Raw genomic sequence first — 15,106 nt, 5'->3', positions numbered from 1 at the left:
AAGGATCAGAACAGATATTTCTCTAAAGAAAGTGTACATACAAACAGTTCGTTAGCATTAGAAAAGATTCTCCACATCATTAGCCATCAGGGACATGCAAATCAAAAGCACGGTGAAGCCCCATCTCACACCCACGAGGATGGCTATTATCCTAAAGTGGGCAACGAGTATTGTCCAGGATGTGGAGAAACTGGAAACCTCATACACGGCCAGTGGGAATGTAAACGGTGCAGTCTCTGGGGGAGAAGTTTGGCAATTCCTTAAAGCCAAACCTAGAATTGGCAGATAGCCCGGCAGTTCTACTCTTAGGCAAATACCCAAGAGAACTGAAAGCATATGTCCCTGCAAAAAAAGACATCCATGAATCTTCGCAGCAGCACTACTTCTAACAGCCAAAAGGTATGACCAATCCAAGTGTCCATCAACTGAGGAAACGAAACTTGTTACATCTGACGATGGAATGTCATTCAATCAGAAAAGAGAAGAGGGTGTCAATTCATGGTACGACATGGAAGAACCCCTGAAAACATTAAGTGAAAGAATCCATACACAAAAGTCCGCATGCTGTACAATTCTCTTTATGTGAAATGTCTAGAATAAGTTTTCGAAAACATCTTGCTTGGAGCTCCTGTCGAGGTGCAGTGGAAACGAATTGTGGGTTCAATCCTTGGCCTCGCTCAGTGGGTAAGGATCTGGTGTTGCTGTGGCTATGGTGTAGGCTGGTGGCTACAGTTCCAACTGGCCCCCTAGCCTGGGAACCTCCATATGCTGCGGGTTCGGCCCTAAAAAGCAAAACCAAAAACCAAAAACCACCCAACTTGCTTTTAACTAACTTAATTGACATGGGCATCTAGTTTCAGCTTATCGGTGATGAGGGCGTTAAGGATCCAGACAATTTCATGATATGGTTTGGTTAACAATCCAGAGACTTGGTCAACTCAACACTATTCACTCTGGACACAGAGATGGGTGACCACAGTTAATAGTGGAACCAGGAAAGCTTGACTTTTTCACTAACCAGCTGTGTGACCTTGGGTAAGTCACTTAATTGCTACAGTTTCCACTCTACCTTTTGATTACATGATCTCTAAACTCTAAAATTCTAAGAATTGTGGGCCAGTGTACTCAGCACGGGGCTTGGAAGGAACCAAGGGGTCAACACCACATGAAACCAGCCATCTAATGACACATCTTGTGTGATGCTGACTTCCGAAAGGCAGCTAGAACTCATCCGCTTATTTCAGGAGCTCACCGTTCTCTGTGAAAGATACTTTTGGCAAAAGCAACAGCTCAGATGACAGTCCCAGTGTTTTGGAGAAAAGCAATTAATTTATTGACAATAAAGCCTTTTTTTTTTTTTTTTAAGTTTAGAGCTGCAGGCCCAGAAATACAAAGTCCCCAGAAGACTCTAAAAATATGTTCTCAATTCCCTTTTATCTTCCGCCCAGAGCTGAGAAGTAATAGCACCAACTGTGTCATGTTAAACACATCTGCATCCAACACTGATAGAAGTGCATGACCACGGGAAGAGATAAGAATTGTTTTCAATTTGTTCAGATGGGATTGGTTAAATGTAACCTAATTAGGCCAAGTAATCAAAGCAGGTGTTTGGAAGTTGCTCATGTTTTTAGTCTCTGTAATTGTTTGGCTATAGTTCCCCGGAACTTAGGTAAAGGAAGGTAGTATGTCATAAAAATCATTGACCTTATATTTATTCATGTCACACATAGATTATTCATGTTCTAGGCAGTACAAATACAAGGTGTCACTGCATACTTCTCACAGATTTTACCACTTAACCATCAGCAACATCTAAGCTGGCCTTTGAGAGGGCTTACATGACTGAACTGCCGTTGTATAAATACAAGCAGTCTAAAATGAGAGCCTGTCTTCTCGTCTTATACGGATCTACAAAGCACATTAACCTGGTGTTTCGACTCTTTAGGGATTCTGACTTCACGCTCACAAGCTGGTCACCTTTGAGGCATTTAGAAGAAGAATAGTAACAAAAATAAAAGTTACATTCCAGTTAAAACACAATGTTTATTGCACTTGGCAGAAGGATGAGATCCGAACTATAAATGCCAACTAACAAAGAAACCACAAAATGCAGTCCCCAGCAGCCGGTATTGGGAAGTCTTTCGGGCAGTGGCCGTGGGACCACTTTCAAAGGGAAAAAAGCAGGTGGCTGCCTGGGAGAAGCCAGCTTCCTCTTTCTAGTAACTGCTCCAGTCGCGAGTACATTCTCCTATTATTCCACACACCCAGGGGATGGGAGACAGCGCCGCAGGCAAGAAAGACCTGTGAAAGCATGCGACCTGGAAGCTACCAGAAAGGGGATCCCTCTCTGAGGCCCCGGGATTCTGCAGGAGGGGCAGGAGCCTGGGCAGCTGAATGCACAGAGGGGTCCCCGGCACCCCTCCCTGAGACAGGGTGTGGTTTCCCTGACCTGGGCGTGACTGTGCTGTGGGGCCACAGTGTGGTCTCCAGTGGCTGGAAAGCTCAGGCTCTGTTCTCTCACTATACACGTGACATCCGGCAGGCCTCTCTGTGCCTCAGTTTCCTCATATCTAAAGTGAAGGACCACAAGTACCTCCTTCATTAATGCATGAAAAATGCTTGGCATAGAGTTAAGGGCCCAATAAATGTTGGTCATAATTATTATGATCTCTACAAGGAAGACGATATAAAATAATGATTTTTTCCTGAAAATGAGAGTATAATAGACATCCTATATACATTCCAGGGGTAGAGAAACAGTCTTTTGAGATCACTTACATGATGTGGGTAGGATGGACAAATCCTTTTCCACCTAAAATATTTTTTGGAAACTGTTATTATGTCATTTCTTCTTTTGGGATTAACTAATCCTCTTCAAGATTTGACTTTTTTTTTTTTTCTTGGGGGGGGGGTCGCACTCTGAGGCATATGGAAGTTCCCAAGCTAGGGGTCAAACTGCAGCTGCCGGCCTACACCACAGCCACAGCCATGCCAGATCTGTGCCACGTTTGGGACCACGCCACAGCTCTCAGCAACGCTAGTCGGGTTCTTAACCTGCTGAGCCACAACAGAAACTTCCCAAGATTTGAATTTTAATACATTAAACATACATATAATTGCAAAAGAAAGAACCAGGTTACATTAAAATTAGCAAAATGGAGACTAGGAAAGGGGAAACCCACTCATACACCCACCAAGAGAACTTAAAGTCAGACAGTGCAAATAGGTAAGATATTTGTTTAAACAGTTGGTAAAAGAAAATGTTCAATTCAGGAACTACGAAAAACACAATTTAAGGGGTGTGGGCATAGGAAAGAAATAGAAGTCCACCTCGCAGAATAAAGGGAGTAAATATTTAGGCAAGTCTCAGAGAGGATTTCAGCAAATAGATATTGCAATGGAAAATTTCCAACCTGAGAGCAAATAAGTTAAGATGGGTTTAAGATGCAAATGAAAGCTCTCTATTTCCCTGTCCCTGCCCAGGCCTGTAACCCAGCCTCTGCGTCCTCGCAGCAGTTAGGCTCTTTCTTCCTCATCCTCCAACTCCCACTGGAGACTATAATTTTCTTTCCAGCAGGAAACTGATATATACTAATGATGACAGCTGGATTCAGAAGAGGAAAAAGAATACAGGGGACAGAGAGTCCTTGTGGGTTTAAATCACTTTAAAACTCAAAACAAAAGCCCCAGATTTGGAATTTTTAAAACCTAGTTAATGGCTAAGGAAACCTCAAATGATTGGGAAGTACTAAGATAAAAGTTTGAATTACACAAAACACATCATTATCTTAAGCTGTTCTAATCATCTTCTCTGCCTCTCCCCGTCACTGGTTTTCTCATTGTTTATGCCCCCAGCCCTTCAATGTGGTTCCAGGACATTTTAGAGGTAGGAATAGCCTTCCAAGGTCACGTACAGAATAGTATTTGAGAGGAGATGGGCAGACTCGTCTCTATCCAAAAAGTTTCCCGGAAATTGATCTTACTGCATTTCTTTCGAAAGAATTAATCTCCTTTAAGATTCATATCTAGATATAGTTACTGTTGAAATACATGTATACACATATGAATAAAACAGAATTACGTTATGTAAAATTGGTGAAATGGGAAATTAGAGGAAGAAATCCCTTTATAATAGCACGGTTCTAAAATGACTCTTTTTAGCATTGTGCTGCCTTGAACTCTACTCTTCCACTTCCTACCCCCCCAAGCCCCCAATAATGGTTATCAAGATGCCTGGACATTCCATGAATGCATTTTTGGTTACATTCTTCTTCTGTGACAAAGGAACTTGGCTCCATAAGGGTCCTAAGAATTCTTTAAGGACGTGGATAGAGAAAATGTCACTTTGTCTTAAAAACTACATGACCCTACTCCCTGTCTCATATCCTCCAATAATCTCCTTTATCTACAAGGTCAAGTTCAAGCTACTTAGACGCAGGCCCATGAAGCTGTCCTTGACTGAGTTCCTGCCTCCCCAGCCTCACTTCTAGTCACATCTTGCTGTCCTTGAACCCAGCACTGCTACTATCGCACTGTCCTACTTCTTTGAAAGCTGTGCTGGTTTGTGCCTCTGTGACTTTCGACGAGCTCCTTTCCCCGTCCATAATACCTCCACTTTGCCCATCTGGAGACTTTCTCCTCATCCTCAAAACTCTGTTCAACCACCACCTGCTCTACGAAGCCTTTCATGTCCCCCCAAGTAAAAATGACCTTTCACTCTTTCGTGCTTCAAATGTATCCCATACATATTCCCTTTACAGCATCTGTGATCCCTTATTGGACCTGCTTATAAGTCCACAATATATCACGTGTATCTCCAGATGTATGTGCCCAACATACGTCTGATGAATGAAAAAATAAATGAACGACAACAAAATGAGCTTTTTCTGCATCAGTCAGAGGGGGAGGAGCATCTCTAAGCAAGTGGATTCCAAAGCAGATTCTCTCTCTCTCTCTCTTTTTTTTTTTTTGGTCTTTTTAGGGCCACACTGGCAGTGTATGGAAGTTCCCAGGCTATGGGTCAAATCGGAGCTGTAGCCACTGGCCTATGCCACAGCCACAGCCATGCCAGATCTGAGCTGCATCTGCGACCTACACCATGGCTCAAGGCAATGCCAGATCCTTAACCCACTGAGTGAGGCCAGGGATTGAACCCGAGTCCTCATGGATACTAGTCGGGTTCATTAACCACTGAGCCACGACAAGAACTCGCAAAGCACATTCTTTATATAGGACTTTACATGTATTAGTTGACAATGGCTCTAAGACATATATCCTATTATATCCTCACTTACAATTGAGAAAAAGTATCTCAAAGAGGTTAAATGACTTGCCTACGGTCACAAAAGCTAGTAAATGGCAGACTTGGCATTCAAACCTAGGGATCTACCTTCAGTGTCTGGGCTCTGTGAGCTTTGGAGGTAGACAGACACATATTTACATATATACATGACATAAAATTTGATTTGAGGAGTTCCCTTGTGGTGCAGCGGGCTATGGATTTGGCATTGTCACTGTAGTGGCCTGGGCCACTGCTGTGACTTGGGTCCGATCCCTGGCTCGGGAACTTCCACGTGCTGCAAGCATGGCCAAAAATAAAAATTCGATTTGAATTTGGACAATGAATTTACATCTGACTGATGCATAAGTTTAAATAAGATTCGTACCTTGAGGACACCTGTTATTATTCTAAAAACTGAGGAAAATTCTGTATTTCAATCAATCAGTTAATAACAAATCCATTTAGCCAGGCCTGCTATTTGCTGAGCCAGGGGACATGGAATGTAAGACATGATCCATTCTTTCAAGGCATTTACAAGGTAAAACTATGGCTTGGCTACATTTTGAAATCACACTGAAATCTACACATCCAGGTAAGTGATCACCTTGTTTGGTGATATACTTAGTTACTGCTCAAACTGCCTTTGGAAATAATTTGTGAAACATATAAGATTAGATTTAATTACTTTAAATTTACAGATTATTTTTACCCTAAACAATGCTATCCATTCTAATCTCCATTTTATTTGACATTTAGTTCATTTTAAAAACTGAATTCAGGGAGTTCCCGCTATATCACAGCAGGTTAAGTATCTGGTATTGTCTCTGGTAGCATGGGTTTGATCCCCAGCCCAGTGCAGAGGGTTAAGGATCCAGTGTTGCAGTAGCTGTGGTGTAGGTCATGGCCATGGCTCAGATTCGATCCCTGGCCCAGGAACTTCCATACACCTCAGGTGCAGTCAAAAAAAAAAAGAAAAAAAATCGAACTCATCCTCAAAGGAGGAAGGTTTGCTACCACTACTTGTGTGGATATAGTGTATGAATATATACATTCATATAGAAGAAAGATACATACATACGAATATATCCTATGGTTTATGAGGGCAGTTCCCAGAGGACTGGGAAAAAAAAATCAGTGCTTGTCCAATAGAAATACATGAGCCATATACGTAATTTTTGATTTTCTAATAGTCACATTTTAAAAAATAAAAAGAAGGAGTTCCTGCTGTGGCTCAGTGGGTCATGAACCTGACTAGTATCCACAAGGAAGCAGGTTTGATCCCTAGCCTCGCTCAGTGGGTTAAAGATCCAGTGTTACTATGAGCTGTGGTGTAGGTCGCAGACATGGCTTGGATCCTTCATTGCTGTGGCTGTGGCGGAGGCCAGCAGCTGTAGCTCTGAGTCGACCCCTAGCCTGGGAACTTTTATATGTCACAAGTGTGGCCCTAAAAAGCAAAAAAATAAATAAATAAATAAATAAAATAAAAAAAAATAAATAAAAAAGTAAAAAGAGATGAGATTAATAATACCTTTTTTTTTTGGTCTTTTTTAAGGCCACACCCAAGGCATATGGTAGTTCCCAGGCCAGGGTCAAATTGGAGCTGTAGCTGTCAGCCTACACCATGGCCACAGCAGTGCAGGATCCAAGCCACATCTGCGATCTACTCCATAGCTCTGGCAATGCCAGATCCTTTAACCCACTGAGCGAGGCCAGGGATCGAACTCGCATCTCCCTGGATACAAGTCGGTTTCGTTACCGCTGAGCCACGATGGGAACTCCTGGACAAGGCTCTTTAGACATTAAGCAGATGAGTATTCTAAAGCTCTATGCAATTTGGAACTGAAAATACAAAAATGGTAGAAACTCCAAACGATTCACATGGCAATAGCTGATTCATAATCTGTTTATAATCTCTGGACCCAGTTACCTCAAGGGCAAAATAAAGTCAATGCAATCCTGAGGTCCCGTACAGCTAGGGTGACCTGTGACTTACTGTGCAAACCTGGACACTTTCAGGAGTAAAAGGGGTACTACTACTAATTATGCTGGGGTTAGAGGTATAAACTAGGACTGTTTCACAGCCATAAAACTATATGATCCTAGTCTATCAAACGGATGCAACAGCTACCCCTGTGCAGGGACGTGAAGCTGATGAAAGTCCAGGCGTGTTCTTATTACCTCTGTGTGGCCACAGGGGCTTTGTGGCCTAATATACATTGATCCCAGAGAGGCAGTTTCGCACCTCCCCCCGCCCCCAGCATTTTAAATTGGTTTGAATTGGGGAACAGGGTTCCATATGGACAGAGCTGGACTCCGACAGCCTGAATATATTTACTGAAGACAACAAATCATTGACAGACTAAATGTAACAGAGGAAAGGTCTGGCCTGCTTGTACTCAGAATCTGACTTTGTAATTGTAGCCTCCTTTAGACAGGCCTAATCAATTAGAAGAGGCTGATTTTAACCAGTTGCAGGCTCATTACCCTGCATTCCAGTTTGTGTTGATGAAAATCAGCTTCAGTCTGTGGCCTGGAACTCATGTACGGCACTTCCTGCAGCCTCTTACATAAACACATCAAAAAAAAATTTTTTTTTTATTTGGAGTTGCCCCTCTCCCTTTCGAGAACACTTTGTGAATCGTGATGAAAACAGAACAATTGTGTGTGGATCTGGGGCCCATACCGGGAAACACACATGACACCAAGGAACATATACAAAGTCAGAGCGTAGGGGAGTGAGGGGTGGATTTGAGACTGAGCCTCGAATATCCAGTCCAAGCTCCAGCCTCAAATGAGTCCACTCAGTTATCTCCACAGAATGGAACACAGTGAACTCGGAGTTACTGAAAATGACGACCTTTCAAAGAAAATGCATGAAACGGGAAAGAGCCAAGGTCTCAGAAATACAGAGAGTATCTGAGTGGAGTCCAGACTCTTCCCTGAATGACCAAATAGGAAATAAACCTGCAACTAAAGAAGGACAGGCTTTCTCGGGAAGCGTCTATGAGGGAACCGTATGACACTATGTTTAATTTTGATATGTGGTTAGTCTGACAAAAGTAGAAGGTGGGGGAGTGTGTGGTAGAGCCACTCAAAACCCCACCTACATTTCAAAGACCTGTAATCACTCCAAAATATGATATAACTCTGAATCATACCTGGCTGGTTGCCTTTTGCGGGTTTGTCAAGGCAGCGAGTCAACAGGAAGAGAATATCAATACACACAGCTCTGGTCACCAAACATGGATTTTGCCTAGAAAAGTAAAGAACAGAAAATAAATCGATATTTTCTCTCCCTGAGGCCTGGGTGACAGAAGAGTGAAAGTGGGTATTTTCCACCAGGCATGTCATGAGGCTTAGGGAGTTGTAATGCATGCTAAAAATGATGGACAGTCACCGAGGGCAAGAACACAGGAGCAAGTCAGGGGAGAAAATGAAATCCTAGCCCATATGGTGGGGGCTGGGCTGTGCGTGTGCAAAATGTATAAAACTCTATGCTCTGGCTCCAAATAAAATTAACTGAAAACAAACACAAACCAACATCCTATCTCAGTTACTTGAAAACAAGGGGGAGGCAGGGAATTCGACATCATGTTCTATCGTCTTCCTCTTAAGCGAACAAATTTAGGGGAAAAATCATGGGTTATGAATATCACTGATGTAGCATTTTGGAGAAGAACTGCATTCACATATGACAAGCCATATTTACGGACTTAATCAGCTGAAAAAAACAAACATATGAACACACTGACAAACACGGCAACAGACCTTTCTTTGCTGATAAATGAGATTTTTTTTTTTCTCCTTTCAATAAATGGAGCAGCTCTTTTTGCTCTTTGAACCACATCCTGGGAATAATATCTGGGCTTGGATTTAGGGGTCTAAATAAAAAAGAAAGAATGGAGACTTCCTTTTGAGAACAGCACTGAAGGTCCTGGGCTCTGAGGGACCATGAAAAGAGCCCAAACCTCCTCAGTGTATAGAGTTCAGCACAAGCAGTAAAAACTGCAGGGACGGATGTGGGTTTGAATCCTGACTTTGGCACTTAGTATCTCTGTGACCTGGATCAGATTCCCGACCTGTACGATGAAACCCTAATCATCACACTGTGAGTCATCGTGAGCACTGGATGGGCAAACCCAGAGCGCTTGCCTCAGTGCCTCGCCCCGGCAGAAGCTCTGCAAGCGTCCGTTCCCTGCCCTGCTCCTCCGCCTCCAATCTAGGATGTGGGACAAGTTCTGGCTACGCTCTTTCCATCTGGCTTGATCCCTCAATCCATCCTTCTCACTCCCTATAAATGATCAGTTTGACCACGTCCCTAAGGTTCATTCCCACTCTATCCTGAGCTGCTCATATCCTCTGAATGTGCATGGATTTATAGGAAAAGCTAGTCAGCTCTTTTAATTTAAAACAAAACTGTTTTGGGAGTCCTCTTGTGGTGGTCAAGGATCCAGTGTGGTCACTGCAGTGGCTTGGGTCACTGCTGTGGCATGGGTTTGATCCTTGCAACTCCTGCGCGCTGCAGGCATGGAGACAAAACCAGAAAACAAAACCCCCTGTCATTTCAATGTCTCCCTGGGGCTGACCAGCCTCACGTCTGTGCCTCTGACTTGCTTCCCCTCCAGGATCTGCTTGCTCCCTGGCTCTCACCCGAGCAGAGCGACATGTTTACATGTACACTGCACATCTGGCCTCATTTCATACCTACGCCTGGCTATTTTTAAAAATTAGCTTTTAAAAGCAGGTAACAACACATGCACACGGTATAAAAATAATTCAAACAGTACAAAAGGGGATGCAGTAAAAATTAAGCTCCTTTTCCATGCCTCCACCCTCTATCCACATGTTCTGCTCCCCTGAGGCAGCCGCCATTACTACTTGCCACAGTATATCCTTCCAGGCACATTCTATTCATTTACAAGCATCTATCTATAGCTACTCACTTGTTTAGTTTTATGTGAGTAGTGGTTTACTACATACTAAGTTTTGAGCACTACTTTTTTCACTCATATATTTTAAGTATCATTCTATTCAAAACAGAGATTTGCCTCATTCATTAAATGGTTGTGAACTGATCCATTTCATGGAGGTACCTGTCCCCTACTGAAATAACTCAGACTGTTTAAGATACTTTGTTTGAAAACAATGCTGTAATAAATACAAACATATATACATACATTAGTTTTGTGCATAGGCCTGAATACCCAAAAGAGAGATTCCTGGAAGCTGAATTGTGGGATCAAGATATTTGCACATGTGGAGCTCCTGCTGTGGCACAGTGGGTTAAGGACCTGGTGTTGCCACAGCTGTGGTGTGGGTTGCAGCTGTGGCTTGGATTTAATCTCTGGCCAGGGAACTTCCAAATGCTGTGGGTATGGCCAAAAAATAACACCAAAACAAAACAAAAGATATTTTCACTTTTAAAATTCTGCTTGATTTTGATAAGATGCTTTCCAAAGAGATTTTATCAATTTATTCTTTCATCAACAGTGTATAAGAGCCCCACCTCTGCAACAACCTGACCAACACAGTGATTTAACTTTTGACCTTTGCCAAGATGATAAGTTAAAAACAGATCTCATTGGATTTAAATCACAATTATTTCCAGTGGCCATCCCTTCATATGTTTTTCAAAAATGATATCTGAATTCCCTTTTCTGTGATTGTACTAAAATCTCCTATTTTGTTTTCATTTTTTCTTTATTGATTTGTTGGAGCTCTTTGTATATTAAGGAAATCTGCCCTTTGTCACGTGATGCAAATATGTTTTTGCAGTTTATCATTTGTCCTTTAACCTTATAATTTTTTTTCAATTCAAAAATGTTTAGCTGTATGTAGTCAAATATATTTTTATTTATGTCTTCTGAGTTTTATGTCATGCTTACAAAGTCTAACCCTTCTCCAAGATAGAGATTTTTTAATTTTCCCATATTTTCTTTTAGTCCTTTACAGTTCCATTTTTAAAGTATTTATTTAGGAGTTGGGAGAATAGACTTGCGGTTGCCAAGGGGGAGGGTGAGGGAGTGGGATGGATAGGGGATTTGGAGTTAATAGATGCAAACTATTGCCTTTGGAATGGATTAGCAATGAGATCCTGCTGTGTAGCACTGGGAACTACATCTGGTCGCTTATGATGCAGCATAATAATGTGAGAAAAAAGGATGTATATATGTATGTGTAACTGGATCACCATGCTGTACAGTGGAAAATTGACAGAACGCTATAAACCAGTTATATAAATGGAAAAAAATCATTATATATATATATAAAAGAAACAGCACTGACATATATTCACTGAGTATGTATCTCAAAACCCAATGAAACAATTTCATTTTGGCAAGCATCCAAAAATGCTAATAAATTTTCAGTCACTACCAAAAAAAAAAAAAAAAAAGGAGTTCCCATAGTGGTTCCGTGGAAATGAATCTGACTAGCACCCATGAGGACAAAGGTTCAATCCCTAGCCTCGCTCAGTGGGTTAAGGATTCAGCGTTGCCATGAGCTGTGATATAGGCTGCACATGAGGCCTGGATCCCGTGTTGCTGTGGCTGTGGTGTAGGCCAGAGTGTACAGCTCCGATTTGACCTCTAGTCTGGGAACCTCTATATGCCATGGGTGTGGCCTTAAAAAGACAAAAAATATATATATATTTAATTTTTTAAATTAAAATTTTAGTTGATTTACAATGTTGTGTCGATTTCTGCTGTATGGCAAAGTGACACAGTCATAGACACATATACATTTTTTCTTATACTATCTTCCATTATGATTTATCCCAAGAGACTGGATCGAGTTCCCTGTGCTATAAAGTGGACCTCATTGCTTATCCATTCTAAATGTAATAGTTTGCATCTACTAACCCCAAACTCTCAGTCCATCCCACTCCCTCCCACCTCCGCCTTGGCAACCACAAGAACAGAACAACCACTGTTCTTTATGTTACAGTTCCAACTTCTTTTTTCTTTCTTGGCCGCCCCATGGCATATGGAATTCCTGAGCCAGGGATCAGATCCGACTGCAGTTGCAACCTAAGCCACAGGCGCAGCAGTGACGGATCCTTCACCCACTGTGCTGGGTCAGGGATCGAACCTGTGTCCCGGCGCTCCCAAGATGCTGCCAATCCTGTTGTGTCACAATGGGAACTCCTACAGTTCCAATTTTTGTTGTTGTTAATACTTTGATCTATTTGGAAAATTTCCCCCTGAATCTGACCCTCATCTTTTGTCTCTATCCAGCTTCCCCCTGATCAGTCATAACTTGGTCTGTGAAGTTGAAAAGCTTACAGTCTATGAAAACTTCTTTAATGATAGCATTCCCAGTTCTGGCACTTCCACTGTTTAGGAAGTGGGATGTTTCCCTCCCCTCCACCCCCTGCCTCCCAAAGAAAGGGTCACTCAAGAAAGCAAGCAAGAAAACCTACTGCAATGGGTTAATAAATTATTGGACATGAAGCACAGGGCTGCATAAATAAATGGCCTGCAGAGAGCAGGTAGAATGCCTCCTGATCGTCCAGCTTTGAGCTAGGTGCTGGGAAGAGAGGCTTTCTGATTTGGGAAGCAGAGAATTTTGTCTAGTTAGGGATACAAGAATAAAGACAAACTCTGGAACAGGATGTAAGGAGTTAAGGAAAAGAACATATTAGGGTGGACTGGAGAAATGGAAAAGGTTTATGAAGTTGTAGTTTCAACTGGGCCATGAGAGATGGGAAGAATTTAGACACAGTTGACAAGGAAAGGCACTCTGAGAGGGGGCAACAGATGTGGGAAGAAATTAGTCTGCCCTGTTCAGGGACCTGGTGAGACCAGGTTGGGGTCCAGAGACACTAGAGAATGTATCGAGAAGGTGGAAATAAGCAAGGAAAGCCAGACTTGCAGGCGATGGGATACTCTGTGCTAACCGGTGCTCCTTAGTGTAAAAATGTACTGCCTCCTCCCATCTGGCCTCACACTCTTAGCATCTCACCCCAGATGTTTTTCTGCTGGAGCCATACAGAATGTTTTTGGGAAATCGGTTTGACTTTCAAGTCTGGTGAGAAGCCTAGTTTCCATGAGATTTTTTTTTTTTTTTTTTTAGCCCATATATTTTTAAAAATCTCTAAATGAATAGAGGAAAGGTTATGATCTTTAGAGCCCCCAGCCAGGCTGAAGTGTTCTGCACCCTCTCTTGGCCTGGCACAGGCTGCCAACCTTGCTGGCGTCCTTGGACATGGCAGGGACCACTCTGACTGCACCCATAGCTATGAGGGGCTCAGCCAAGTCTGATGTAGTCAAGGAGATCACGGGAGGCTCCCTCACACGGGGCTGCTTTTGATTCCAAGAAACAGAGAGGATCTGGGGCCACAAACGAGTCCATCCATGGCCTCGCCTTCGAGACTGGCCCAGAGAGAAATTCTGGCCTGGAGCCCACCGTTCAAGGCTCCAACCTCGAGAACAGCCACAGCCACGGCCACGGCCTCATAACATCTCTGTCTGGAATCAAAGTTGGGCTTCACTCTGACCTGGCTCCTAAGTCAGGAAATAATTTTTTTTTCTTTTTCTTTTTCTCTCCCTCTTACTTGGTGTTTGTTCTGACTTGGAAATGGTACACTGAGAGTTCAGGGTGAGCCAGAGGTTTGTTCTCGGTCTGTCAGGCCACTTTGATGATGGGAATAAAATCCTGGGAAAGAGCAAGCCAGCTGGACAGGAAACCAAGCCACAGGGTTTTGGTGGGCTTGGGGATTTTTTTTTCTTCCCCCAAATGGAAAAATCCTGGCATAGGGTATGGTATAATAAAGATTGAGAGTGTTTGAAAAAAGTCAGGCGTGGTCAGGGTCTAACAGATGGGCTGAAAAGCAGCATAAGAGTGGCTTCAGAAGGAAGAGCAGACCTCAGGTACTATGAGGACTCAGTTTACACATATAACATGAAATGAAGGGCTTGTTAAAAATGCTTTCTTCCACTCTTTTTATCATTTGTCCCTTGACTAACACCCACCCGAGACCCTGATCTCTGAACTTCATTAAATCTCCTGGAAGCTGGGGGAGGCAGAAGGCAGGACTTCCCAGACACGTCCACAATGGCTCTAGTGTCTAGGGGACAGCAGGAGCTCTCGGGGAGTCTGTGATCAATTATTCACTTCTCCTGTCCCTTCCGGAATCCCAGGGGCTGCAGAGCTTTTTAACTGAAGCCCATTCATTTAGAAAACATTTACTAAGAGGCCACTGGGAGCCAGGAATCATGCCAGGGAATGGAAACATAAAGCTGAAATGATTCAGTGACACTGGTCACTGCCCTCAAGGAACTTAGAGTCCTGAACAGCCTTTTTTCTTTTACATTTTCTTTTTTCTTTTTCTTTTTTGCCTTTTAGGGCCATATACGTGCAGCTCATGGCAACATCAGATCCTCAACCCACTGAGCAAGGCCAGGGATTGAACCTGCAACCTCACGGTTCTTAGTCGGATTTGTTAACCACTGCGCCACGACAGGAACTCCAATATCTATGGAATTTCTATAAAATCCTTGCCCAGAATGAACTTTGAATCAATTACCTTTGACATAAGATATAAATAATTCATAAAATGTAATAATTTGAGGTAAAGATATTATTGATTCAGTCTAACGTCTTTTTCTTTTCTGGGTACTAAGTATAATAATACTGGAGGACATCCATGGGGTCAGGCCCAATATCCAAGATGATGGTGAATATGTTGAAAGCTAATGTTCCTGAAATTAAATAGGCTAAATCTTGAGTAAATTCCCTCTCTGTTGCATTTCTTGCAAACTGTTCATCTCTTATATAGACGGTAAAATTTCAAACTATGCAAAATTTCATAGGTGTGGGTGCATA

General features: G+C 42.6%; 1 protein-coding gene across 3 annotated transcripts in view; it reads right to left on the bottom strand.

The window, feature by feature from the left end:
* Positions 1-15,106, bottom strand: part of THADA (THADA armadillo repeat containing) — a 323,933-nt gene that overhangs the window by 69,674 nt on the left and 239,153 nt on the right. For all 3 annotated transcript variants that reach the window (XM_047782177.1, XM_047782178.1, XM_047782179.1), the window contains exon 31: positions 8,440-8,534. In XM_047782177.1, the coding sequence (XP_047638133.1) occupies positions 8,440-8,534 (95 nt within the window). The remainder of the gene's footprint in view (positions 1-8,439; positions 8,535-15,106) is intronic.

The sequence above is a fragment of the Phacochoerus africanus genome, chromosome 5 (assembly GCF_016906955.1).
Source record: "Phacochoerus africanus isolate WHEZ1 chromosome 5, ROS_Pafr_v1, whole genome shotgun sequence".
Lineage (NCBI taxonomy): Eukaryota > Metazoa > Chordata > Mammalia > Artiodactyla > Suidae > Phacochoerus > Phacochoerus africanus.
This window is presented reverse-complemented; position numbering and strand designations above follow the sequence as displayed.